The sequence below is a fragment of the Castor canadensis genome, chromosome 1, assembly GCF_047511655.1.
Source record: "Castor canadensis chromosome 1, mCasCan1.hap1v2, whole genome shotgun sequence".
NCBI lineage: Eukaryota > Metazoa > Chordata > Mammalia > Rodentia > Castoridae > Castor > Castor canadensis.
In genome coordinates, this window is record NC_133386.1 from 206,933,989 (window position 1) to 206,960,023 (window position 26,035).

The window sequence follows — 26,035 nt, forward strand, 5'->3', positions numbered from 1 at the left end:
CGAAAAGGGTGAAGGGGCTCCACAGTTTCCCAGTTTCCACACAAAATCCCAGGTCCTTGAGATCCACAACGTGAAAATCATTTCGAGGTGTCTCACAACAAGGAGTCTCTCAGGGTGGAAGTTTTAGCAAGGATTTATTTTACTATAACAGGGTAAAATGGGAGCAAGAGGGGGAAGAGAGGCAGAGAAAGAGAGGTTTCTTGTTCCCCACACTGGAAATGGGAGCAAAGACTCAAAATGGAGGTTCAGTGTCTGTGGTCTTTCGCTCTCCTGGGATGGGGGAATCTGTCACCAGAAGTCTAGCGACCTTACCTAAGATGGGTGCTCTTTATTATTGTAAAGTATCACCAGAGGACGAATGAGGGGCTCCACAGTTTCCCAGTTTCCATGCGAAATCACAGGTACTTGAGATCCACAAACATGAAAGGCACTTCAAGCTTCCTCACAGCAAAGAGTCTCACAATGTGGAAGTTTTAGCAAGGATTTATTTTAATATAACAGGATAAAGTGTAGACAGGATGGGGGGAGAGGAAAAGAGAAAGAAACATTTCCTGTTTCCCACACAGGAAATGGGAGCAAAAACTCAAAATGGTGGCTCCTTCCACTCCTAGTCTGACACTAGAGCTGAGGGAACACATGTGGGCAAAGATAAAGGGTCTGGGTGGCTGAGATGGCTGTTAACACAGGGAAGGGTCTTCCTGCCCACCCAAATCACAGGGACGATCCGTGTGCCTTAGAACTCCCCTTTGTCAGACATGATTATTCTCCACCCATCCAAGGATCCTTGCAGCTTCTTAACATCTCAAAGAGGAAAGCAGAAGCAGGTAGCCCCTGTAAGTCTGTCTGTCCTATACCTTAGCATCTAAAAGGAGAGGGAGGGGCTCGCTACTCTGGCCTTTCAGTTTTTACTTCCTTGTTCCAGTGTCTGAGGCTGGCCCTTTAAATATTTATTGAAATAATACACCTTCCCTGTTGCCTCATCTGTGTGCCTCAGCTCTGTGTAGAGAGCACCTGCCCAGCAGGTTCCATCTCTAGCAACAACAAAAAATTTTGTTTCACTTGGAGCTAACTTCAGTCTTCTAAAAAGTGACCACAGCCATACGTCAGTGGCTCACAGCTGTAATCCTAGCTACTTGGGAGGCAGAGATCAGGAGGCTCGAGGTTTGAAATGTGAGAAATATGCTCACCTGTCCAAACTCAAAGAATGGACTCAGAGACACATAAAGTACAGTGAAATTGAAACTTTAATGGCAGTTTTAGAAGACCAGCCTGGTGAGCAAGCATACCCCAAAGCAGTTACAACAGGCATTATACTGTCTGGTGCATAAGTCCCTTCCCCTGTTCCTCATTGGCTGAGTAGTGTCAGGTGTACATCCCTCTCCAATAAGATGCCTAAATTTCCAATAGGGTTATTTTAAAATATGCCTCTCTTGGGATTGGTCACATTTTAGAAGTGGGCTTAAGTGTCCACCTGCCTTTGTCTCTTTGTGGCAGGAGGGCCTCCCTGGGATAGTGGTTTGGCATATACGTAGTTTTCATCACTTCTTCATTTTTATCATGCTCCCCACAACACCTTGTTTGTGCCATTCCAGGTTACCGCCTCAAGTGGCTATGTAAGTAAGTTACCAGTAATTTTTCCATTCAGGGTTAACTGTTTTGTCTTGAAAATGGACCACCATTGACTTTATCTCTAACAGAAACCAGTCCTAGCAAATAGTTAGCAAGACCCTATCTCAAAAAACCCATCACAAAACAAGGACTGGAGGAGTGGCTCAACTGGTAGAGAACTTGCCTAGCAAGCGTGAGGTCCTGAATTTAAACCCCAGTGCCACCAAGGCACTGATCATTGCGCTCAGGAGTTTAAGACCAGCCCCAGCAACATATCAAGACTCTGGGGAGAGTCAGGGAGGAGAGGGGGAAGGGAGGAGGAAAAGGAGGGAGGGAGGGGAGGGAAAGAAAGGAGAAAAATTGAAATAGCACAAACCCTTCATAGCTGTCACCTGTATTTCCGAGGTGACACCATCTTGTGCACCTCTGTTGTGGAACAGTCCAAACAGGAAATGGGCACATTGGCCACACTGTAGTTTCCTTATAGGTAACACTGTACCCAGCTCCTCAGCCTGCCTCCCAGCTGGGCTTTCCTCCCTCCACCAGGGGGCGCCCAGGTCCTCAGGGTCAAGTTGGAGCACTTCCCCAGTCTTTTCCTCCTCTGACCTGGACATTCCCGAAGAGGACCTGTCAACAGGCCAATCCTTCCACACATTGTCTCTCAGTTTGGATTTGTTTGATGTTTGCTCACGATTAATTTCCACGAAAATCTTCCATCTGGGGTAAGAAGGCCACAGAAGTAGCCTGGCATAGTGATTTATGCCTGTAATCACAACTACTTAAGAGACATAGATCAGAAGAATGGATCATCAAGGCCAGCCCAGGAAAACAGTGAGACGCCATCTCAACCAATAAAAAGCTGAGTGTGGTGGTACACGCCTGTTATCCCAGATACAAGAGTAGCATAAATAGGAGGATAGCAGTCCAGGTCGGCCCAGGCATAAAACACAGACCCTATTCAAAAAATAAAGTAAAAAGGGTTGGCAGCATGGCTCAAGTGGTACAGTGCCTTCTGGGCAAGTGCAAGGCCTGAGTTCAAACCCCAGTACTGCCAAAAAAAAAAAAGCCACAAGAGTGATGTGCCTCTTAACTGCAGGTGCCACAAGACAAATACCATCCCTTTGTCCCTCCACTGGGGTCTTGACTTTGATCACTTCCTTCAGGCAGTGTTCATTGGGTTTCTCCACTGTCACTGCTACTATGTTTTTCTTTGTATTGCTAAGTACCTTGTGGGGAGCTGCTTTGCAACTATGTAACATTCTCTTCCCCTCACACCTCCACTTCCCCTGTTGCATCCAGGGATCATTGCAGTCTGCATCCCTCATGATGGGTGTTTGCAAGCTTGATTCCTTCTCTAAATCCTTTCATTCTGCTAGTTTTTGCTGCTCTTCTCCCTAACTGACAGAAATTCCTAAAAACTAAAAACAAAATCTATTCAGTTCTCTGGTGAAGGAGAAAAAGAGGGTGGGGCGATCAAAGTGGGGAGAGGGGAACTTGAGGAAAATGAAAACACAAGGCAGAAAAGAAGAAAAATTGAAGAGTCAAGAAAAAAAAAATTAAAGAGTCACAGGAAAGTAATGATATCAAAAGCACAAAATTAGATGATAGAAACTATTCCAAATAAAGTAACAATCCAATGCATATAAATATTTAGTAATTTATTATTAGGTTGAATTAGAAAGAATAACAGCCAGGCACTGGTGGCTCATGCTTGTAAGCCTAACTACTTAGGAGGCAGAGATCAGGATTGTATTTTGAAGCCAACCCTAGGCGAATAGTTTGCGAGACCCTATCTTGAAAATAGCCAACACAAAAAAGGGCTGGAGGATTGGGATTTGAATCTAGTCCCAGCAAATAGTTCATGAGACTCTATCTTGAAAAAACTCTACAGAAAACAGGGCTAGTGGAGTGGCTCAAAGTGTTAGAGCGCCTGCCTAGTAAGCTTGAAGTTCAAACCCTGAATTCAAACCCCAGGACAGGAAGGAAGGAAGGAAGACAGGCATTTTCATACATCTGACACTAAATAGCCCATACAATGGACACTTGTCTACAATAAGAGATGAAACCAGACAACAGAACAACCCACGTTCAGCCCCAGCTGGCAATGTGTGTCCTATGACTCCAATTTTTTTGCACTCTGTGCACATTAATGAATGGTGGGAGAGTGTCATTGATTTTGGAGTCACAAATAAATTTTAGCAAGTAGATGGACTGACAATGCATGATCTGAGAATAATGAGGATCAACTGTGCTGGTGGAAGTCCACAACTTTGCTAGATTTGCTACACCTCAATAGCCAAAAATTCAAGCAACAAAAAAATCTGGATAGAAAAAATCAGGACTACATAATTAACAGATTTCTGGGAGGTGTACACACACCTACCCACACATATACAATATATGTACACACACAGACGCACATGTGCAAGCTCCCAGGTCCCACTTTCCCACCCAGAGATAATACACCTGACAAAGTGTAGATATAAACAAAACCCAAGGGTCACAACCATGCAGGGTGTAATTCTGGCCTTGCAAATAGACTAGCTGTGAACCTCAAAGTAAGGGAGTCAGCACAACCATGTACATTGGGAAACCGAAGAACACCTCCCCACGGTGAGATCTGCTCCTCATTGCCAGGCAGACTGGAGGAGCACATTGCAGTGTGTGCTCTGCCAATCGAGGCCACCATGAGGGAGCCGCAGTGAGGCTAGGGACCATCCACCTCCTCGGTACTGAGACTCATATGTGGATGTGGGGATGGTTCCACCAGCAGTGGAGGGCATTTCTTCATAATGCTGGTTTCCCCTTTCTGATTCAAGGTGACTGTGACAGCCAGTATGACCCACTGTAAATTAAAGGAGTACCAGGATGGGAACTTCTGCTGCAAACTCTGCAGAGCGGGTGAGTCCCCAGATGCCTTCCAGAACCTTGGAGGCTGGCCTTGCCATGTGGAAGAGGGAGGCTGCTGGCCCTTGGTAGGACAGAGCTGGAGACCACCCTGGAAGGGGAGAGTCCTTCCAGTATTTTTCTCTCACACCTCCTTGGCTTTGGAGGAGCCACCAGCAAACAGAACAGAGAGGGGGCATGTGCTTGTCCTGGGGCGGGCCAGGTGGGCTCTGCAGGTGCTTGGAGAATGGAAATGAGGGGCACAGGCTATCCTATGTTTGGAGGACCCCTGACACAGGGAGCTCCTTGCAAGGAGGTGGCTTAATTTCTCCCTCATGAAGTTCCTCCTCAGCCCATTTCTGGGGCCAAAGTAATATGCTCCTTATTCCAAGTCAAACAGAGAGGAGGTAGATGGTCTAGATGCACCTGGACCACTTCTCTCACATCCTCCCCCACACCTCCTTACACACCTGTGCATGCAATCCTGCACAGATCTATACATACACACCTATACATACACACATCTGTACATACTCAAACCTGCAAACACACCTGTACATGTGCCAACCCACACACGAGTCCATAGACACACCTCTGAGTGCACAGGTGTAGACGGGGTCTGGGCACACGTGCCTCAGGGAGAGAGGAACCCCGACCGAGGAACAGTGGGCAGCACAGTCCCCAGGTCGGAACTGCACTGAAGTAGGGAGACGCTGGGCCCTGGATCACCTTTTCCCCTCTCACACAGGCTTCTGGATCAGGATCAGTCGAGGGTGCAAGGAGAACAGTGGAGATTGTGTTCCGTGTAAGTCCGGAAGCTTCCTGGCCCACAAAAACAACCTTCCATCCTGCAAGCTATGCTACCTGTGCCAGGAGGGTGAGTGCAACTGCTGGGTCTTGGCAGCCTCCTGCTGACTTCAAATGCCCCTCCCTCTGCTCCTAGGGATCATCCATCGAGGGCAGCCTCTGAGGACACTGGGAAGACTGCACTGGCATGGTATCACAAGGGCTCTGGTGTGAGAGGAGGTATTCTTAGTTTTGATCTTAAAGTGATGATCAGGTACATGGCTAAAGAATCAATCTACAACTGGGCACCAGTGGCTCATGTCTGTAATCCCAGCTACTCAGGAGGCAGAGATCAGGAGGATCATGGTTCGAAGCCAGCCTGGGTAAATAGTTCCATGAGACCCTATCTCAAAAAAAAAAAAAAAAAAATCACAAAAAAGGACTGGTGAAGTGCCTCAAGGTATAGGCCCTGAGTTCAAACTCCAGTACCAAAAAAAAAAAAAAATCAATCTACAAATCCCAGTTACTCAGGGAGTCAGGGAGGATCAAGGTTCAGGCCAGCCCTGGCAAAAAGTTACTGAACCACCTCAGTCAGTAAGCCAGATATAGGACATGCCTGTCACCCCAGCTACACAGGAGGCCATAAGTAGGAGAATTGCTGTCTGAGGCTGACCCAGGGCAAAAAAACCCTCAGACCTTACCTGAAAAATAAAGTCAAAATGGCTGTGGGGAAGGTGGTGGAACACCTGCCTGGTGCTAGCCTGAGACTCTGCGTGTTAAACCTCACTACCACACCCCCCAAAAAAATCAACCTATAAATTATTAGGATGCTTGAGATCCTTTAACAAAAGTGCTGGTTACAAGATAAGCATATAAACCCTCTAAATTGCTATATGCCAACAACAGAGTAGTAGAATGTATTTATGGTACACATCTTGCAATGTCAGTGTCCAGAATGTGCAAAGGCTGCTGCATAGCAGTCAGAAAAAGGCTTGTGGCTGTGGTTGTGGAGGTCACTTGGCTAGCATGTGCAAAGCCCCGTGTTTCCAGCGCTGCAAAAAAAAAAGAAAAAAAGAAAAAGATAAAGAGCATGTTCTTTTTTCTTGATGGAAAACAAGATGAAAGGTAGGCTTTGGGCATATATATTTTTGAGAAGCTGGACTGCAGGGCTCCCACTAGCCTCTCTGCAGACACCTCAGATCACAGAGAAGGGTTCTGGTTATCTTTTCTTGGCCTCTTTATTAGAAGACAACGATGTACCTCATCATTAGGCACAGATGAACCAGGGTGAAGAACCGGTGAAGGTGGCATCTCCATGTCATGGCCTGGTGTATGCTGGGATACAGTTCTACTTGGTGACTGACCTTGGCCTTCCTTCTTTAACAGACCAGGAGGAGGTGGCCAATTGTTCCCAGACGACCAACCTGCAATGCCAGTGCAAACAAGGCTTCTACTGTCCCTTGAAAGATTGTGAGAGCTGTTTCCACTGCACGAGGTGCCAGCAGGGGGCACAGGCCTGGGTCCCTGCTTCTCCCCTCCTTGCTTGCTTGGCTATAGCCCCTAGTCTCTGTTTTCCCATCTGCTGATGGATAGCACCTGCCACATGGACAACACTATCAAACATTGCCTATGTGTTCCCACCTGGTGGTATGCCTGGACTCAATGCTCCTTCATTCATTCAACAAATGATTCCTGAGCCCCTCTATGGGCTGCGGTTGGCATTGCCAGCCTGGAGTCCCCAACAGTGGGAGACACACCTACAGTGTAAAACCAGCTAGTGATGAGGTCATAACCACGGGGACTACTGTAGACTCGGTGGTCAGTCTGACCAAGTGACCCTTGGGTAGAGGCCTGATGAGTGAGAGAGAAAGGGAGACATAGAAAGTTCTTGGGGGAGAGAGCTCTAGGCAAAGAGGGTGACAGAGTTCCCTGTGTTAGAGTCCTATGCCACTGTAACATTGCCCACAATGGGTGATTAAAAGCAGCAGAAACTTATTCTTTCACAGTTCTAGAGACCAGAATTCTGAAATCCTAGGTGTCAGCAGGGCTTCTCTCTCCAAAGGCTCGAAGGGAGAATCCTGCCCTGCAGCGTCCACCTCTTAGTGGCCGTGAGCAGTTCTTGGTGTGCAGACATGTCACTCCAATCTCTGCCTCCATCCCCACATGGCCTTATCTCCCAGAGTTCTCTTTGTGTCTGTGCCCAGATTTCCCCTTCTCAGGACACCAGTTATTGAATTAAGACAAAACTTAATAGTGTGGCTCATTTTAGTTTCATTATGTTTGCAAAGACCCTGGATCCAAATAAGGTGAAATTCTGGGTTTCAGGTGGACCTGAGATTTGCAGGGAACATTTACAGTGATAAGGCCACTTGCAAAACAGCTTGCATTTATGCTGTAACTCATTTAAAACAACTCAGACTATGCTGAACTGCTGGCTTATGAACCTGAAATGTTCAAAGTAAGGACTGCCTTCAATTTCAGTTTGGCCAAGACTCTGGCTTCTCTCGGTGTACTTGCCTTTCCCCTTCTCCCTGTTGGTAGAGGGACAGCACATATCAAGGAGGGGAGAGAGGAAGACTCTCACAGACAATCCCCAAGCCCTACTCTCTTTACAGCAGTGTGGGAAAGAATGACAAAGCTTGACAGAGCCATCCTTGGGTGGGGCTGGTTCCTCATAACCTTGCTCTGTGGGAGGTGATGACACACTGGGCTGCCTGTGTGGGAAGTAACACTTGGGTTTTCCTCGCAGTTGTCCTGAAGGTAGAGCTGTCCATAAGCCATGCAACGCCACAGTGGACACAGTGTGTGCTGAACCTGATCCTCAGCCAGGCAAGGGGTTCTCAAATCTGGGTGAGCAAACCTTTCCTGCATCACATAGTCTCTGTAGTCACTGCTCAGTTCTGCCATTGTAGCACGAGCAGATGGAGACAAAAACTAGATGAATGTGCTTGGTAATGTGCCGATAAAACTTTATTTACAAAAACAGGCAGTGGGCCAGACCTGGCCTGTGGATTGAGTTCCAAGACCTCTTCTTAGTAAGTAAGCAGACCCTCCACGGCTAGATGCAGGTTCCCCTCCTGCTCCCTTAGCTCAGTACCACCTTGGTCTCAGACCAAGGCCCATGAGAGTCTGGACTTTGTGTGCATGTCAGGCCAACTCTACTTTTATGGGAGGTCCTGATGTTTGAGGGCTCACGTCTTCCTCATCCTCCTTCTGCAATGTTGTCTGGGTATCTGCCAGGCTACAACATGTCAATTTACATTTCCAAATCAGCTTGTCCACCTCCACAAAAACTTTTTTGATTAGAACAATGTTTTAAGGTTATTAAAACATTTAAAAATAGGAAGTGTGTAATCTGAGTATAAAGAAAAGCCTTGAAGCTGAACGACGGTGTTGTGTGAAGATTGTCTTCACTGACCCTGTGTCATGGGGCTGCTGATGGAGATAGATTCGGAGTTGGAGTCCACAGCTCCAGACGGCCTGTCCCCTCCCTCATGTGGGAGGAGCCCTGTCTGTGCTGTGATTTCACAAGGGGTGAAAGCCAGGACTCCTGAGTGGTCTCAGCAGACATTTCCAGGGTAGGCCCTGTCCTGTTCTTCAGGTCATGGTGGCCTGGCCTGCCCCTTTAGGACCAGTGCATTCTCTCCCACCTCCCAGGCCTTGTCCCTGCTAGCCCAAGAATAGACCCTGTGGTGGGGACTGTCAGGTGGGCCCCATCCCCGGGGAGCAGAGCCTCCTGCCACTGTTCCTGCGAGTTCACCTCTTGCCCCTTCTGAGGCCCTGAGAGGATCCCATGTCTCTGAACTTCACGGCCTAGACAGACGGTGACAGGGAGCAGGAACTCTTTTGGCATGCCACTCTGACAAGGACAGCCTGCTTGGTGCTGCCTTAACATGCTGTTCTGCCTCTTTCCAGAGAATCTAATCTGGTATCTGTGCTCCTTCATTCTGGTTGCTGGAACAGGCGTAATAGTCTATAGAAAAAAGTCTGATCTATATGTCACCATCAAGAATACCTGCTGCCATAGAAGAGGTAAATCAGATCCATCAATTGGTGAGAACATACGGGGCCTCCTTTGTGGGTCAGAAATGGGCAGTGGAGGTGCTTAATGTCTCACTCCAGGTGCAGCTCAGGTGCCTAATTCTGGAGCCTCTCCTGACAGCTGCTCCCTGACAGGGCTTGAGACCAGAAGTGCCTCAGGTCAGTGGGTCACTGTGACAGCCAGCACCGTACAGGGTATATCCCAGCTGGGAAGTAGGGGAGCTTGCGGGGGGGAAGGGACTCCTGTGTCCCCCGGAGGTTTGGAGGTTTTGTTGTGTGTTGCCAAGTTCTGGAAATGTAAGTGTGCTGCCTTGCCTTTGCTGTGAGCTCAAGGTTTTTCTTCTCTTTAGTGGGAGTCATTTACCAGTTAAGTCTGAATTCACTATGTGTCTTTCCTTTCTCTCTCTCTCTCTCCCTCCCTCCCCCCTTTCTTGCAAAGTAGTGGCAGAGTTTTACTGAGAGTAAAAGAGAATGTGTGAAAGCAGAAAAGTACACTCCCCAGGGAAAGGGGTCAGAGGGAGCAAGCTCTGAGCAGGGTGCCTTAAGAGCAGTACCTGTGCTCAAGAGCCTATCTTTTCTTTGATTTCAGAAGTGTAGAAGAAGTCAGCAGTCTGGTAAGTATCATGGGGGCACTGATTGGGTGGGTCCCTCCTGGGGATTCCTGGGGGTCTGCCTGGTTCTGAGAGCTCAGGCCTCAGCAGCAGTGAAGCCCCTGAGAGTCTGGGAGTGGGTAAGGGGCAGCCAAGCTTTCCCATCTGCACCCTTGGGTTTATTTATTTATTTTTTATTATTCACTTATTCACATGTGCATACATTGTTTGGGTCATTTCTCCCCCCTGCCCCCCTCCCTTGCACCCTTGGGTTTAGCCTGTGCCACAGTGTTTACATTCCCCTTACAGATGCAGAGTCTGTGCTAGAAGACTGATGTTCTGGTGAATTATAGCACAGGGTAGAAACTGAGGCACATGGGCTTTATGAGAATGGGCCAGGGCCACAATAACAGATGATCATAAACTGGGAGTTAAAATGCCAGGAACATATTGTCAGACTTCTGGAGGCCAGAAGTCCAGAGTCTCAGTCTAAGCAGAAGTGATTCCTTTAGAGGTCCTTCCTGCCTCAATCCAGCTTCTAGTGGTCTTTGGCATTCCTTGGCTCTGCTGCTCCAATCTCTGCCTCTGTCTTCATACAGTCACCTCCGATGTCTCTGTGCCTCTGAATTGCAACTCTTATAACCCACCAGTCATTGAATTTAAGTCCCACCCTGGCCCAGTGTGTCTTAACTTGGCTATATCTGCAAAGACCTATTTCCAAATAAAATCACAGTTCCAGGAACCAGTAGTGAGGACATGGACATATTTTGAGAGGCCACAGCTCATTCCATGACAGGCTTGCCTTGGGACTTCCCCAGGAGTTGGCAACAGAGCTGGGACCTGACCCCATGCACTATTCATCTCTAAAGGTGCCTCTAAGAGGCATGGCATTTCTTCTCCAAACACACTTGGGGCAGGACCCGTCACCACAAGATATGACTCTACCTCGAGTTACCTAGCAGCAGGAAGTACAATGAGGTTCTCCTGTCCAAGGATGCTGGAGGCCTTTTCAGTACAGAAAGGAAAAGCAGGGCCAACCTCCAGACCATCCATCCCGAGACTTCTGGCCTTCCTGGGAGCCTCTTGTTCCTTCTCCCAGGAAGGCTGCTTCCATGTTGGGCTTGGGCAGTCAATGGTCCTTGAGTAATGAATGAACGACACAATGAGAGTCATGATAGTTCTGTGCTGACCTTGGTCTCCTGACCTCTGGGCCTACCTGAAGTCACACAGAGCCTCCCAGGTCCTGGGCAGCAGAGTTACAGAAAATACTACAATCTCCAGAGAACATTCCAGAAATATAAACAAACTTCCTTTTTGTTATTTTTTTCAGCTATCAGTATAAGTTATCAAATGGCATATGAGTTTCCCAAAAGTAAATAGAAGATGTTTATGAAGTTTATGAGACTTGAGGAAAATTAAATCAAGATTTGGGAACACAAAAGTCCAGGAAATATAATAGAACAGTGTCATTAGATGCCCTCAAGTGAAGGAATGAGCTCAGAAAGATGCTTCTGTTTCTAAAATCATGGCTGTCCTCCGTAAGACGAAGTTAGACATGGCTTCACAAACTACAACAAGCAAATTGCCTACTAAAAAATGTTACGGTAGGCATGCAGACACCCAACTTAGACTCAAATTAGTTTTGATACAGGATGGAGCCATTGAACAGTGTCCAAGATGAATCATATTGGAACTTCTTTCTTGGTCGTGATCCTCTGTGAAAGTTCATGGATCCTAAATAGCACTTTACCCTTGTCTTCATGGATTCTTTCTTTCTTTCTTTTTTAAATATTTTTGATGGGACTGGGGTTTGAACTCAGGGCACTGCACTTGCAAAGCAGTTACTCTACAGCTTGAGCCACACCTCCAGTCCCTTGATAGATTCTTGATAAAGCACAGCAGGGAGGCTGGTCTTGGATGTAGACAGAGTGCTTCCCGTTTAGGAAGCCATCTGCCTATGGCAGACATGAGCTCCTGGCTGTGTCCTTGTCGACTGGAAAACCAGCTTGTCTTATCAGTAGGTGCCTGGTCCTCTTATGCTCTTCCCTCCCCAGGAAGAGGCTACAAAGTTCCAGCTGTTGTTCTGCCCTGCGATGCCCCAATGGCCCTCGACAGGGTGTAGGGCAGACCAGACGCTCTATAAATACATCTAAGTCCACAAAGGCCACTGCCAGCCACTCTGAACAGAAGCGGTGCTTTCAGGTCTTCCTGGGGTCTTCTGCCAAAGGAAAAGACTGGACTTAGACTTCACTTCTCTCTTCTAAACCAAGATTAGCAGGGATAGTTATGGTGCAATCCCTCTTTAAGTGCCTTAAGTTTTTTAAGGTATTAGCACTAAGGATGTTCTTTTGTCCTAAGTTATACAATTTAACAGTATTTGCTTAATAACTTAAATAAGTTTTCTTTACATAATAAACTTATTTAATTTAAATAGCATTTCTTCTCATTTTTGGTGGGTCCATAAACCCTCTAGGGGTATCGTTGGGAGGTCATGTCACACAGAGGAAGGCAGTGGGACTGGGGGTTGGGGAAAATTCTGGAATTCGTGTCTGTTGTCCTCCAGGCTTGTGGACTGTCCAGGAGTCTCTGTCCCTGGGAATGACAGCATCATACACCTTTGCTCAGCTCAGAGTGTGGGCTTCACCCTGCCCCTCCCTGTAGCTCATCCCAAACACGGAATCCAGCAACAGTCCCTGGAAATATCCACAAATCAGCCTGTTTGTTCCCGTCCAGCGACAAGCATCTTTAACGTGTGGCTCCTCACAAAAGCAAAGGCCGTAACCCGCCGCCCCCTTCCCGGCTCCCAGAATCAATCCAGGGGCGTGGACTCGCCCTTCCTCCCCCGCCATGCCTTCTACGACCGCTGAGAATGCAGCCCCTACTTCCACCGCTTTCCTGAGTCCACCTCGTCCGCTGGGCAGCCATCAGGACGCTGCTTGTCCAGCACAAAGCCGGTCTTGGCTGCTCCTTCTGAACCCTTCGGTGTGTCCGCCATCCTTGGCTTTGCTTACGAAATGCTTCTAAAAGCCCTCCCGGTGCCTCCAGCCGCATCCTCCCCACCCCTAATTTCTCACAGGGCTGGCTTTCTCTGAGGACGTAGTCGGCAGGACGCCGCTGTCTGGAGCGCCTGCACCGCGGTCCTCACGCTTGCTCCGAGCCAGGTCCTTGGTGACCTCGTGGTCACCGCGTCCAGCCAGCCAACCTCGCCTACAGCCTCCGTGACCCAAGCCCTCCTCCCGGCATGCCCCGCGCGGCGGCGTTCCCGCCGCTGTTGCCTAGCGACCAGGCGCGCCCGGAAGACGGCCAGAGGGGGCGGGACTTCCGGGGCGGTGGTTGCATCAGATTCTGGGAAGTGTCTGTGGCGGCGGCAGCGGGTTGGGGATTCCCAGAGATGGCAGGTTCCTCAGGGGAACAGGGTGAGTGGCGCGGTCCTGCAGACCTGGGGCTTGTAGCTGGGCGGAATGACGGGGGGATGTCGGGGAACGCGAGGACGCTGGGAACTACCAGCCGGGTGCGCCCCGGAGTCCAGGGCGGGCGGGTCCCAGAGCGGCAGTGGCCAGGCCAGAGCACTAGGGGTCCGGGACAGGCAATAGGTTCCTAGGGTGGGCAGTGGCCAGGCCAGGGCTTTGAGGGACACTTGGGACCCGGGACAGGCAGTCGGTCCCAGGGGTGGGCAGTGGCCATTCTAAGGGATGGCCAGAGGTCCAGCCCAGTCGCTGAGGGCAGTGGGTCCCGGGGCTGGCAATGGGGGCCTGAGCTCTGAGGGGTGGCCCACAGGATTCCCTCAGGCTAGAGCACCGACCTGTCCTAGGAGGCTGCTCCTCCCCAGCCTCGGTCTTGATGTTGGGTTGGGGCAGAAGTCTCCTGGCCATACCCAAACCAGGACATGGCTGGCCCTGTGTCAGACAGCCGGCACAGATGGTGTATGGACAGGACCTCCCCTTCTGCTCCTGCTGGACTTTGGGGTGAAACAGAAGTCCGTGGGTTGTTTTGGTTTTCTGCCTAGCAAGATGAGTGGAAGGGCACCTGAGGCTACACTTAGGGAAATGGGGCAGAGGAAGCTGGTTTCAGCGTATACACAACATGAAAGGGCTTGGGTTTTATGAGGGAGGGCTTTCATCTCCGGTTTGGCCAGCAGTCACCATTGGGACCTGCCTCCTCATAGCATTACTGCTCGCTTTATTGCTAGCTGCGAGGCAACCCCGTCAGCTTCCCCAAGTCACTCATTTTACCTGGGGTGGACTCAGGCCTTGGCAATCAGACCTGTGAAGAGCAGTGAGGGAAGATTTCGGTGTTTGGAAAGAGCAGAGATTGTGGTGAGGATTCCTAACAGTTGGGAGCAGGCCTTCCACAGGACACACTCTCAGTGTTGTTTTCATTCTCCGTGCTGTCAAAAATGAGATGTGATTTCTGACACCTCCACTTCCTGGCCCTGTGCAGGTTGTACCAAGATTTTTATGGCAGGTGGCTAGCTCACTTGGGAAACCGGTGACGGTGAGGTCCCCAGATGACAGGGCTCATCCTGTACCTTCCAGGCATGCTGCATTCCACTCAACTGGTGTGCCTGGATTCCAACCTCCTCCCCTGCCTTAGAGCCAGACAGCTCTCGGAAGTCCACGTGAGACTCCTGTAAAACAGCAGCGTGGCTAACCTCCCACCCCTGGACCTGCCTGGCAGGCTTGGGTCCCAGTCTGCCCCTTCCTCACAGCGACATGGGGGTAACAGTTCCTCCATTGGAGAAGGCCCCGGGCATTAAGTGAGTTCACAGACAGAAAGGACTTAGAACAGTGCCTGGCAATGAGTTCCATGTCTGGGTCAGAAACTAGAACCTGTTTGTTCTTTAAGTAAAAGTGTATATTTGGTTTATTTATGAATGGTATATTGATGGGGGTTTTGTTGTTGGATTTTTTCATTTTTTTTGTCATACTAGAGATTGCACCAAGGGCCTCGTGCATGCTGGAAAAGTGCTCTACCACTTTAGCTATGCACCAAACCTTTTAGTTTTTTGTTGTTGTTGGTTTTGAGACAGGGTCTTGCTGCGTTTTTGCCCAGTCTGACCTTGAATTCTCTATCTTCCTGCTCTGCCTCCTGAGTAGCTGGAATTACAGACTTTAGACTTTCAGAGCCTTGTAAGAATTGCCTTACTTTTAGAGATTGTGGTATCGGTTGGGATGAATCCCTCAGGTGTCTGGGCAACAGTCAGATTTCCCAGGATGAAGCCACAGGGCTGCAGCCCCAACAAGCACACTGCTTCTTTCCTCTTTCCCCTTCCACCAACACCTTCCCAAGGCTGACCCTCAGAGGGAACAGGAAATACAATCGTAAAGCCTTTGTCACTACTAGAGACCTCAATACTGTGGGTTTCCAGTTTCTGAGTTGTTTTTTCTTTTTTCTGAAGGATCTCACTTTGTAGCCCAGGCTGGCCTTGAACTTGTGGTTCTTCTGATGGAATTATAGATGTGCACCACCATATCTGGCTCTGGATGTTTTTATTCCCAAGGATGTTTCATCAAAAGTGACCATTCTCTGGGATTTTTCAAGATGGTCCCGTTTCTGGACCATCTTCTCTAAGTTGACTCAGAGCACTTGCCTCTCCCTCATGATCCTGATAGTCACAGCCTCTGGTCTGTGGTCCTGGTGCAGGTTCGGTAATGTGTTTGGGGCCTAATAGGAGAGGCTCATCTCAGGACCTCCAGATGGGTGGGGCTTATCTCAGGCCTTTTCCTGTAGACTAGGGACATCACTTCTGGGGCTACTAGGTCAAACTTAGTTTAATTTTTATGTTGTCTAACTCAAAGTATCTTTGTAATCATAATTCAGCTAGCATTTCTTAGTATAAATTTCTACCAGGCACTGCTAGAGTAAGGACATTAGCTGTGTTCTCCCCTGTAACTCTCAGAGTAGCTTTTTGTAGTATCTTCTTGTGCAGAAGAGACCTCTGAGGTCCAGAGAGATCAAGTAGTGAGTCTGACATCACCCAGTTAGCCAGAGGCAGAGGCAGAGCCAGGCTTCCCCCAGGCAGATTGGCAACAATAAGGGTTCTGCCCATGATGCCATGCCACCTTTGTAGATTCTGTTTGGAGAAGCCAGTAGGCCTCCAGATCCCAAGATTGTATTAAGACGAGAGAACTGTGGTCCCAAAGCAGAGTGAAATGTATCTGTTGTAGGCTACAAATACTTGCTCACCTATGACATCAGGATTCCACGTGCCCAGGTATGTAGAGTCTGAGGCGGTGGCCTCCTCCCAGTGGCAGTGATGGCTTCTTTTTGAACCTACTTATCTCAGTATGTGAGGAAGTTGAGTGTTCCTGATTACCAGTAGCATCCTTTCCAGGAAGGAGGAAGGCGTTATGCCATTCCCTGGGGAGAGATGATGCTTGAGGGCCCTCCTGTGAGGAGTGATGGCTCAAAAGAGGGGGAGCTTTCATTGTGCAAGGAGACTCTGGACTCTGAAAGTTGTGGCGTTGGCTCCAAGGAGGTGGGCGCAATGGTTGTGTGCCTCCTCCCCTAGGATTTATGGGGGGAAGTGTTTTCCAGGCCACTGCCTGAGAGCTGCCGAGGTGGGTGTACCCCACAGGGTCACGGGAGAAGCACAGCTTGAGGAGGTGGCCTGGAAGCTGAGGGGTGTGTTTGCACCCCTGAGACTTCTGCATAATGAAGACTCCATTGGGAGGAGGGGGACATCAGCAGCAGCAAGGTCACCAGGGAGTGTGTGAAGATTCAGACTCTGCCCACTTCCTAGGACTTTATGGGGAGCACAGAACTGTTGTGTAAGTGGCTGCTTTTAGCAGCTCACTGCCTCCTCCCAGGGATTCTTGCCACACTGGAGTCAAGAAACCTGGTGTAAGTGCAGGAGTCCCCAGAAGCTAGTTGAGCCCTGCTTGCCAGGCCTACCCCCAGAGGTCCTGACTGGCAGGTCTCAGGAAGTCCAAAAATGTGGGAGCATGACCCTGGCGCTGTTCTAGTGTGCCTGGATGAACCTCCCAGAGGGAGTGGGGAACAGAAACAGGCACTGAGGCAAGTATGAGTGCTGACGGGAAGGAGCCAGACTGGGAGCAGGTGCCTGGCTGTCATTTGAAGGTGCATCATATGAAGTAAGTTTGGGTCAATCCCTGGGTGAATGCTTGCATTTGTGTGGTCTCAGTAGATGTTATGAAACAACTCCAGCATTGCTGGGTGCTGGTGGCTCACGCCTGTAATCCTAGCTACTTAGGAGGCAGAGATCAGAGAGCTGCTGGAGTGGCTCAAGCAGTGAGAGCACCTGCCTAACAAGCCCTAGGACCATCAAACAAATGAAAAACTCCAGCATTGTAAGTTGTGACAGTCCCTGTCCTCCTTTGGGACATTCCCACCATCAGAGGCCCTGTCCTTTGACGCATTTACGGACTGACCTGCAGTTGGGCATGTCCTCCCATGGAGGCAGGGCAGGGTTCAGGCATGGGGTGTGCAGGCTCCAGGTGAGGCAAACTCCACTGAGTGGCCCTAGGAGGCAATTTGGCTGCTCCCAAGTGTTCTTGTCTCATCCAGACTCAGATTGATGGTCACCAAGGTGGCTCAACTCCACCACCTTGTGAAAGCTGACCTATTTTTATTCATTTCCTCTGGGAACACCCAATGTAGCTACCACAACTACCCAAGAAAACCTCCTTGCCTCTCAGAAGCCTAGACTTCCCTGGCGCCCTGCCCACCCCCAGGGGTCATTACCCAACCACTTTGTTCCCTTGTGGTGGTCTAGGCTGCTCCCTGCAGTGCCTTTGGGAGCGTCTGTGATCCTGACAAGCTCCTCCAGGGAGCTCTCTGGGAGTGGAGGAGATATAATCACCATGATAATGCAGGAGTGATTATAATGCTGGCGGGCTAGGCGCTGGCCGCTTGCCAGGTGGTTTTTAACTATTTTATAAGTGTAATTTCACTTAGCGCTCCACAGCTTTACAAGGCGGATGTTGTTATGAGCGTGGTTTACGCATGAGGAAAGCAGGTGCTCAGCCCGAGGCTGGTCTCCCAGAGCCTTTGCACCCCTTTCATTCCCATCCCAACCTGCTTCCTTAAAGCTCGAAAGCTGTTGTAGTTGTTAGAACAGTGTGTGTTTTTCTCATAAGAATATCATGGGCTTAGTGTAGAAAATACAAGCAATGAAAAAAAAGGGAATAAACCACTTGTAGCCTTGCCTTGCCTAGTGTAGATCACCACTGTGACATTTGGGCATCCCTGGTGGTCTCTGTATCCTCAAGAATGTGCTGAGTGTAAGCTTATGTCAGTGTGCTATGGGGGGAGGGTGGGCAGGAACCTGAAGCTGAAGCCGTGTCTCTGTTGTCCTTCTGCTCCTCTCTGTTTCTCCACTGTGAAGCCAGCCCTGGCCTGGGTGACACATGAAGGAACAGCTTCTGGACCACTATTGGAGCCCCACGGGGACCTGTCTCACCTGGCTCTGTCCATAGCTCATGCAGGTCCTCCAATGTGTCTCTAGTGAGCTTCATCATCTTCATATAAACAGGACCACTGCTGGCGCCAGTAGACAGGCTGCCGGGCTGTCAGAGGAGAATATTTGGGTGACATAGAAGTTTCCTGGAAGGATGTTGCTCTGTGGAAGAGTGTTTGAGGAGGTTTACTTAGGATTAGGTCTTCCTGGGCCTGGCTTAGTGGTGCTCAGGACTGCTGTGCAGGGGCTGCCTTCCTCCTCCCTGGGAACAGGGATGTCGGGTCAGAATCTCCATCCAAATAACCAGGAGGCAAGATCACAAGAGTGGTGTTAGTACCCCACTGAAGAGTGCAGGCACAGACCCGTCTGATCTCCTTCACCTATAGACAGTACTCACCAGGGCTCGGAATGAAGGACTGCCCCCCCAAAACTCTGGGTTCTGAGAGCCACTTGCTTGAGGAAGGAAGGGACCTGAGGGCCAGTGGGGGTGGCCCTCAGGGCATCCAGCACCCTTTGGCACCTTTGCAAGGTCTTCTGACATCCTACCTCACTTGATAGTCAGAAGGTCTGGGTGAAAAGTGCCTAGTTCCTGGATCCCTAGCTGAGCAAGCCATGGAGCCAGGTGAAGGACAGCTGCGTTCCATGCTGGTCCTGCATGCTGGGGTCCTTGCTGAGTGGGGCATAGGAGGCCCTGAAGTGGTACGTGAAATGCCAGCCCTGTAGGAAGTAAAACTTGGCCACACCACTCTGCTTCTCACTCAGCTTCACTGAGAGTCTAGAAAGTTGCAAATTTAGTTCTGGATGCTGCAGATACAGCCACAAGCAAAGCAGACTCCATGGCTGGGAAACAGCAGACAGTGAAGGCAGGGAGAAGTGCTGTGGGGAGAAAGGGCAGGAGGGCAGTGGACATGTGGAACAGGGAAGGAAGTTAGGAGTCCTCCCATAAGTGAGCAGCAGGTGCAGTCCATGCGAGCGGAGGGCAGAGGCTGGGGCCGTGTGAGATACGCTTGTGCTGCTGGTAGGTGAGGCTTAGGGGAGGTGGTGCTGTGACTGGGCTTTGGCCAATAACTGTGGTGCAGGAGCTTAGGTGAGGGGTGGGCTGGGCCTGCACCCCTGCTCAGGAAGGAGATGAGGTGAGGACCTAGGATCAGGACTCATTGGAAGGTGGGCCCAGATTGGCTGCAGGTGGGCTTTGGGTGTCCTTTGAGATACTCCTGAGTTGTGGCATATGTTTCACAGCCCTTTGCCCTTTTATAATGAGTGTGCTATGGAAGGAGCCAACCATGGTCAGGTGTTGCTGGAATAGCCCCTTTGGTGGCCCTGAGTGTACCTAGTCTAGGTGGCCTAGGTTCATCCTGAGAATGTAGCCTTTTGCTGCTGGAAGCCACACAAGGTCTGGTGGTCTCTTGGTTTAGGGTTGTGAATCATAGAGCTCTGCAATTCTCACCCACTCCTCACCCCCTACCTCCATCTCCCAGGATCTAGAGGGAGAGTTGCAGCACTGCAGAAGAGGCATGTGGGCCTTTTTGGGGGAGTCAGGTTTTTTTTGTCATAGGTTTTATAAATTGAGGTGAAATTCACACAATAAAAAGCTAACCATTTTGAAGTGAACAGTCCACTGGCATCCGTGTTGTGCAGACAACCTCATTATGGCTCTGAAGTGTTTGCACCACCCAAGGAGGAAACCCATATCCATTATGCAGTCACTCCACGTTCCCCTGGCAAAACTGATCTGTGCTCACTCCGTGGGTCTGCCTCTTCTGGATGCTTGACATTGGGAAAGGGTGTGGACACGCGTGCCTCTCTCTCCTGCCCAGCAGCCTTGGGGCAGCCCTCTGCCTGCCTGCCTGCCTGCCTGACATCAGGTGCCCTCTGACTGTATGATGTCTCATGCTCTCTGCCTGATGTCCTGTGCCCTCTGCCTGTGTGACATAGCATCCCTTCCGCCTGCTTGCCTGACATCGTCAGTCCACTATCTGCCTGACATCCTGTGTCCACTTCCTTCCTACCTGACATCCTGTGCCCTCTGTCTTTGCAGCTGCTGACTACAGGTCCATTCTGAACATTAGTGACGAGGCAGACAGGGCACGGGCCCTGGACCAGCACCTCAGCACGCGTAGCTATGTCCAGGGGTACTCACTGTCCCAGGCAGATGTGGACGTGTTCAGGCAGCTTTCAGCCCCGCCCTCGGACTCGAGGCTCTTCCACGTGGCTCGGTGGTTCAGGCACATAGAAGCGCTCCTGGGTGGCCCCTGTGACAAAGTCGAGCCCTGTGGGCTCCAAGCAAGTGAGTAACAGTGGCTTCCCTGCCATTAGAACCTCTGCTCCAAGGTCAAGGACTTCCTTCATCGTTGTATGGGTACTTGTGCAGCAGAGCAGTGGATGTTGGGCAGGACAGAAGCTGTGCTCACTAGGTAAAGGATAGGACAGTGCCAGGTACCGGTAGCTCACCCCTGTAATCCTAGCTACTCAGAAGGCAGAGATCAGGAGGATCGGGGTTCAGAGCCAGCCTGGGCAAATAGTTCTCGAGACCCCCTATCTTGAAAACACCTAACACAAAAAGGGCTGATGGAGTGGCTCAAGGTGTAGGCCTCAAGTTCAAGCCCCGAGACCTGTGAAAATGGTTCTTCAGTAACAAGACGTTCTCATCATTGGCACAGCAGAGCCACTCAGTGGGGGGAGGGCCCAAGGGGCCACCTGGGGCCATGCAGCGTGTTGGACTACAGGCTCTAGGCTGGGTGCCCTGACTTGACTTGGTTCTTTTCTTTATTCTTATTTATTTATTTATTGGGATCACTGAGGATTGAACACAGGGCCACGCGCTTGCTAGGCAGATGCGCTTACCCCTTGAGTCACTCCGCCATCTGTTTTCTTTATTGTTTTCATAAGACTGTAGTGTGTGTCTCTCCACATGTGATATCATAAAACCCTAAAGCCGTATTAATTGGCATTGAACCTTTTAAAAATCAGAAACCAGTCTAGTTTCAGTACTTTGAGATGAAGTCAGTCATATGGTTTCGCCCACTGTCTGTGAGTACTGCTGTGTCCTTGGTGGGAAGGCACTGCTGGAGGGGCTTAGGGCATGGGCTGGGGTTTATCATCTTGTCTGGCATCCAAGGGTGCTCCCTTCCATAGCTGCCTGAGGCCCATGAGCCCTCTGCTTGTGGCCGTGGGATAATCCCTCCTCTATGCAGGGCAAGCCGAGTGCTGACTTCTGGTGGTCCCCACTTGAGGCCTCCTGGGGGCTTTCCGGACTCAGGGTAGGGGATTTAGAGCATGCAGAGGAGTTGGCAAGTCTCTAGGGTCAGACTGTGTCTTGGTTTTCTGAGTAATCCTGCAGCAAAATTTCTAGCACCAGAGGTATGGCTGTGTGAATTGTCTCCTCCCCTAGACAACTTCTTCTGTCCTTGCATCTAGTAGTGACCCTGGTGACATCTGCGGTGTCAGGTGCCTTCTCCAAAGAGCTCAGGGGTCAGCTTGTCCCCATGCCATGCTCTACCTCCAGGTTGTGGTGCTGGGAACAAGATCAGGGGAATGGGATTGGGGGGACCTAGGTACCCCAGAGAAGGGCAGTCTGGGCCCCAGCCTCAGCAGGGCCTGTCCAGGCTTCTTTCGCAGACCTTGGAAGAGTGGAGCAGATCCATCCCAGGATGCCTCCTTTTGCTAGGAGGCAAAGAAGAGCTCTGCTCTTCAAAGGACTTTTGACCTACAGAGAGGGAGACTGCTCACTGCAGTCACTCTGCTGCCTAACGGGGTTGCTCCGAGGCACTCAGGCAGGTGGAAGCATGGACTGTGGACGGCATTAATAGGCTCGTACTGCCTATATGACCACCAGGACCACATATACCCAGGGAAGACGTGAGTGAGGTCAGTGGCCCCTGCACAGAGCTCACATGAGCCAGGGCTGAAGGCAGAGGTGGGGGCTGGAGCCTGGGATGCCACTCGCTGTCCAGTGGCTTTAGGTCTCAGATCTCTCAGAGTTCCAGTGTCCCCACCCACATCCCTGGGTTGGCAGTACCCAGGCAGTACCTCCATGTCGATGTGGAAATCAGAGCCTTGCCCTGATTTCAGACATCTCTCTCCTTCTCACCCCATTCCCTAATACTGTCCACCTTTCCTCCTAGTAGAGTGGGAAGTTTTCCCTGCTGGCTGCTCTGTGCATCAGATATGCCCACATCTGGCCCTTGGGGCACCTTCACTGGCCTCTCCCTTGTGCTGTCTGTGTCCTCCCCACAAGGCCAAGGCCATAGCTGTAAAGATGCCCTCAGACATAGAAATTCAGGGAGCTCTGCTCAATCCTCACAGCTCCTTCCCCTGAAACCAGGCCCTTTCTACGGATCAGCCCCTTCCTCCCTGTTCTGTCTCTCTGCTTCTTCTGTCCTTCTTCCTGCCACCCTGTCAGCCTTCTTTCTGTGGCTCCAGCACAGAGGTCCACTTGATTTCAGGTCCTTGAACTTGCTCAGTGGCCCTCACCCAGACCTGGGGCTCTGCTTCTGAGGAAGATGTACCCTTCACTGAGGAAAGGCACAGGTCTTCTGGAAGCTGAGGCCATGTCTGGAGAAGATGTAAGTTCAGCATTGCTCTCCCAGCAGGCAGCCCTCAACCTCGTGGTTAAGTTTTCTTGGTGGAGGTGAGCTCCTGGCAGGTTAGTGCTTCCTGGCAGCTCCTCCATCCTTTCACCTTCAGTCTTCCCACTTCCCGTTTTCTAGGCACAGCTGTCCTCAAAATGTGACGCTGTCCTATTGTTTTTGGGGTTATTGGGTCAGGGACACTGTTTCAACACTGTTCACATGCCCAGACAGTTCCTGACCAGGGCATGTTTGTGTCTGTGTTTGTGGAGTGACACCATCTCAGAAGGAGCCACACAAAGGCTGACAGCATGCTTGGAGAGGCACAGGGTCAGTGGCAAGGATTGGCAGATTGTGGGGCATCAGGCAGCGTTGGGAGAGTCTCACTAAATTAAGCCGGGGACTTGTGGAGGGAGCAGAGGATTGTGAAAGTCAGGCCTCTCTTGTCTCTCCCTTTTGCAAATCTGAATTCATCTCTGCCATATGTCCTCAGAACCCAGGACCAGGGGAGCTGGAAGTCAGATGGTGGGCCAGCATGTCTGGGAGGGCTCTCTCGGGCATGCTGCTCTGGGAACCACCTTTAGTCAGTGCTGCAGTCCTTTCATGTTTCCGGAGTTACAGGGTTTTAATGAGCAAGGACAGCGGCAGAATCATAAAAAAACAGCAGTTGAGCACCATCAAGTCAAGGAAGGAGGTTTTTCTTCTAGGGTATTTGCTGCATCAAAAGTGGGCTTAAAGACTGCACTTGAGCCTAGTGAGCACCTGGTACTTGGTTACAAATTTGAGGTTTTCCTTGCTCGGAGTTTGTGTCTACCTGTGATGATGCCAGAGCTCTCCACACAGTATGCTGTCTTTCCTCACCCTCACCTCTTATTTACTACGTCCTGCACCCTGGCCAGGGCAAGGGTGGGACCTGGAAATGGCCGGGGGCCAGAACGAGTTATCCTTGACCCTCAAGCTGGGAACCAGCAGGACACCCACTGGCCTCATTCAGTAGATTTGAGTGGGGCCCATTCAGGTTCTTACCTGTGGCAGGGGACAGGAAATGAGCCCCTATGAGCCAAACTGGCAAGCAGCCTGGTAGGGAAGACGGGAACAGGTCTGTATGAGACCTTCCCTTGTGGAGGTTTCTGCAACTGAGCTTGGGGGGGTGGGGGGGGAGGAGGGGGGCGAGGCCCTGCCTGGGGTCATGTACCATGCTGAGGTGCATTGAGTCTGCCACAGTGACTGAGTGAGACCCAAGTGCACAGCTGAGGTGCCGGGCTTGTTTCTGAGTAGGGCCAAGGAGGAAGGTGAGCAGGCTCACAGAGCAGGATGGAAAGTCACCAGGGACTCAGGTCAGCTTTGCAGGACTGACTGTGTGGGGTGTGTGGTTTCTCCTCCCTGGGAACAGTTGTACCTCTCAGACATGCAGACCGAGTACAGCCTTTTCCAGGGCTTGAAGCAGGTCTGTCTTGGAGAGAAGGGTCCACATGCCCAGGACACACCAGTGTGTAGGCAAGTGATCTGGGAGAAGAAGACTGAGCTCGGGGTATGCCAAGCAGTGAGGATAAGCCTGAGGGTCGGGGTACAGGCGTGTATCCAAAGGTCAGAGTCAGCCAGGCTACAGGACGAGCACTGACAGCTGGCCCCTTGCTGCCCAAGTATGAATGAGGATGGCCTGGAGGCCATTCTTCCATGGCCTGCCCGGGCCATGAGGAGTAGCTGCTTGTGCCTGACACTTGGCCTTATTGCACCCAGAGACAAGGTGGCTCCAGAACACCTTTTGTAATCTGTGTCCCACAAAGCCCCTGTGAACTCTCACCTTGCCCAGGTGAGGGCTCCTGGGAGGTGGCAGCAGCCAAGGTGGCAAGAGCAAAGCCAGTGTCACATCAGCATGTGGGGTCAGAGGACACCATGCCCATCTAACCCACAAAAGTGGGCAGCATTGCACAGTGAGCAGAGGTGTGGGTTTTAGGGCATTGGGACTCACTTGTGCACACATAGGCATTCTTTGGTCACACTGGAGATTCAGGTTGCCATTGGAATGCCATGCCACGCAGGGCATGATCAAAGCCAAAGAGACTCATATCACCCAATGTTGCTTTACTGAAAATCACAGGTCTTGAAATGCAGTGGTGACCTGCATGGGTTTTTGAGTGCCACATGTGACCTGTCTGCTCTCTGCCTCCAGGTAAGGGCCGGCGAGTGCAGCCTCATTGGTCCCCCCCATCTGGGACTGAGCCATGCAAACTCCGCTTGTACAACAGCCTCACCCGGAATAAGGTAAGGAAGGTCTGATGGAATGGTGTGTACAAGAAGGGGTGAGATGCCCCATGTCTTGCAGGGAGCACAGTGTTATCTGTTTACCTTGTGGGCTCCAGACTCCCTCCAGTCTAGGTTCAGAATCCTTCAGTTAGTTCTGTGCTGTCGCCTCTGCAGCCCAGGGCTAGTGCTGTACTCATGCATGATGCCTCAGGGAAACTGGCCTGTTGGCTTCCAGCATGGATTACCTGCTGGTGTCCTGACTGCCCAGGCATGGGTGCTGGAGGTCATTCTTAGCCATGCCAATGCTGACAGGTTTTCAGGAAGACGTGTGGTTGCAGCAGGCAGATCAGTCAAAGTGGTGAGCCTGCCAGGTGTTGTCAGCACCCAATAGGCTTAGAGAAGCCCCTAAGTGGAATTGGTGTGATTTGTTCTGTTCGAGCTGTGGCCAGTGGCTCTGGGGTTTCAAAAAGGGCTGCAGTTGTGGGCTGGTGAATTTTTGAGCAGCAAGCACATTCAGTGGGCAGGGAAGCAGTTCATGGTCTCTTTGTGGAACTCATTGACAATGATGCTCTCAAAGAAGCCTGAGAGTGTTGGGATGCTCTGGCCTGCAAGCCAAGCTCCTCCTGCAGGGCTGAACTCTGGCCAACCACCCTAAGCCTCGATTTCTTCACCTGGAAAGGAGACAGCACACTGACTTTCTAAGATAGCAATCGTAGGAACAGGTGGGATTCAGTGTGAGCTCTTGGCTCAGGGTAATGGCTATTAGCAGCATTTGTTGTTAAATAAGCAACATTTCCACAACAAATCGAAATTTTATTCCTTTTGTCACCATGCTCAAGAGGAGCAGGGTCCCAGGGAGGAAGGGGCCCAGGTTCCCCCTGCCTGGGCAG

General features: G+C 50.7%; 2 protein-coding genes across 6 annotated transcripts in view; both read left to right on the plus strand.

Moving 5' to 3' along the window:
* The window catches only part of LOC109689761 (tumor necrosis factor receptor superfamily member 26-like), a 13,975-nt gene extending 1,870 nt beyond the window's left edge, over positions 1 to 12,105 (plus strand). Inside the window, exons 2-9 of one of the 4 annotated variants that reach the window (XM_074051001.1) lie at positions 4,428 to 4,509; positions 5,243 to 5,371; positions 6,667 to 6,775; positions 8,030 to 8,130; positions 9,196 to 9,312; positions 9,403 to 9,480; positions 9,911 to 9,935; positions 11,966 to 12,105. In XM_074051001.1, coding sequence (XP_073907102.1) covers positions 4,428 to 4,509; positions 5,243 to 5,371; positions 6,667 to 6,775; positions 8,030 to 8,130; positions 9,196 to 9,312; positions 9,403 to 9,480; positions 9,911 to 9,918 — 624 coding nt within the window. In that variant the 3' untranslated portion in view covers positions 9,919 to 9,935; positions 11,966 to 12,105. Of the gene's footprint in view, positions 1 to 4,427; positions 4,510 to 5,242; positions 5,372 to 5,437; positions 5,492 to 6,666; positions 6,776 to 8,029; positions 8,131 to 9,195; positions 9,313 to 9,402; positions 9,648 to 9,910; positions 9,936 to 11,965 lie in introns of those variants that run through there. The other 3 variants (XM_074050993.1, XM_074050996.1, XM_074050992.1) reach the window with 3 other exon arrangements.
* Positions 12,106 to 13,229: 1,124 nt separating this feature from the next.
* Cars1 (cysteinyl-tRNA synthetase 1) overlaps positions 13,230 to 26,035 on the plus strand; it is a 45,661-nt gene continuing 32,855 nt past the window's right edge. Inside the window, exons 1-3 of one of the 2 annotated variants that reach the window (XM_020168799.2) lie at positions 13,230 to 13,327; positions 20,369 to 20,617; positions 25,072 to 25,163. In XM_020168799.2, the coding sequence (XP_020024388.2) occupies positions 13,303 to 13,327; positions 20,369 to 20,617; positions 25,072 to 25,163 (366 nt within the window). In that variant the 5' untranslated portion in view covers positions 13,230 to 13,302. The remainder of the gene's footprint in view (positions 13,328 to 20,368; positions 20,618 to 25,071; positions 25,164 to 26,035) is intronic. The other variant, XM_020168800.2, reaches the window with a different exon arrangement.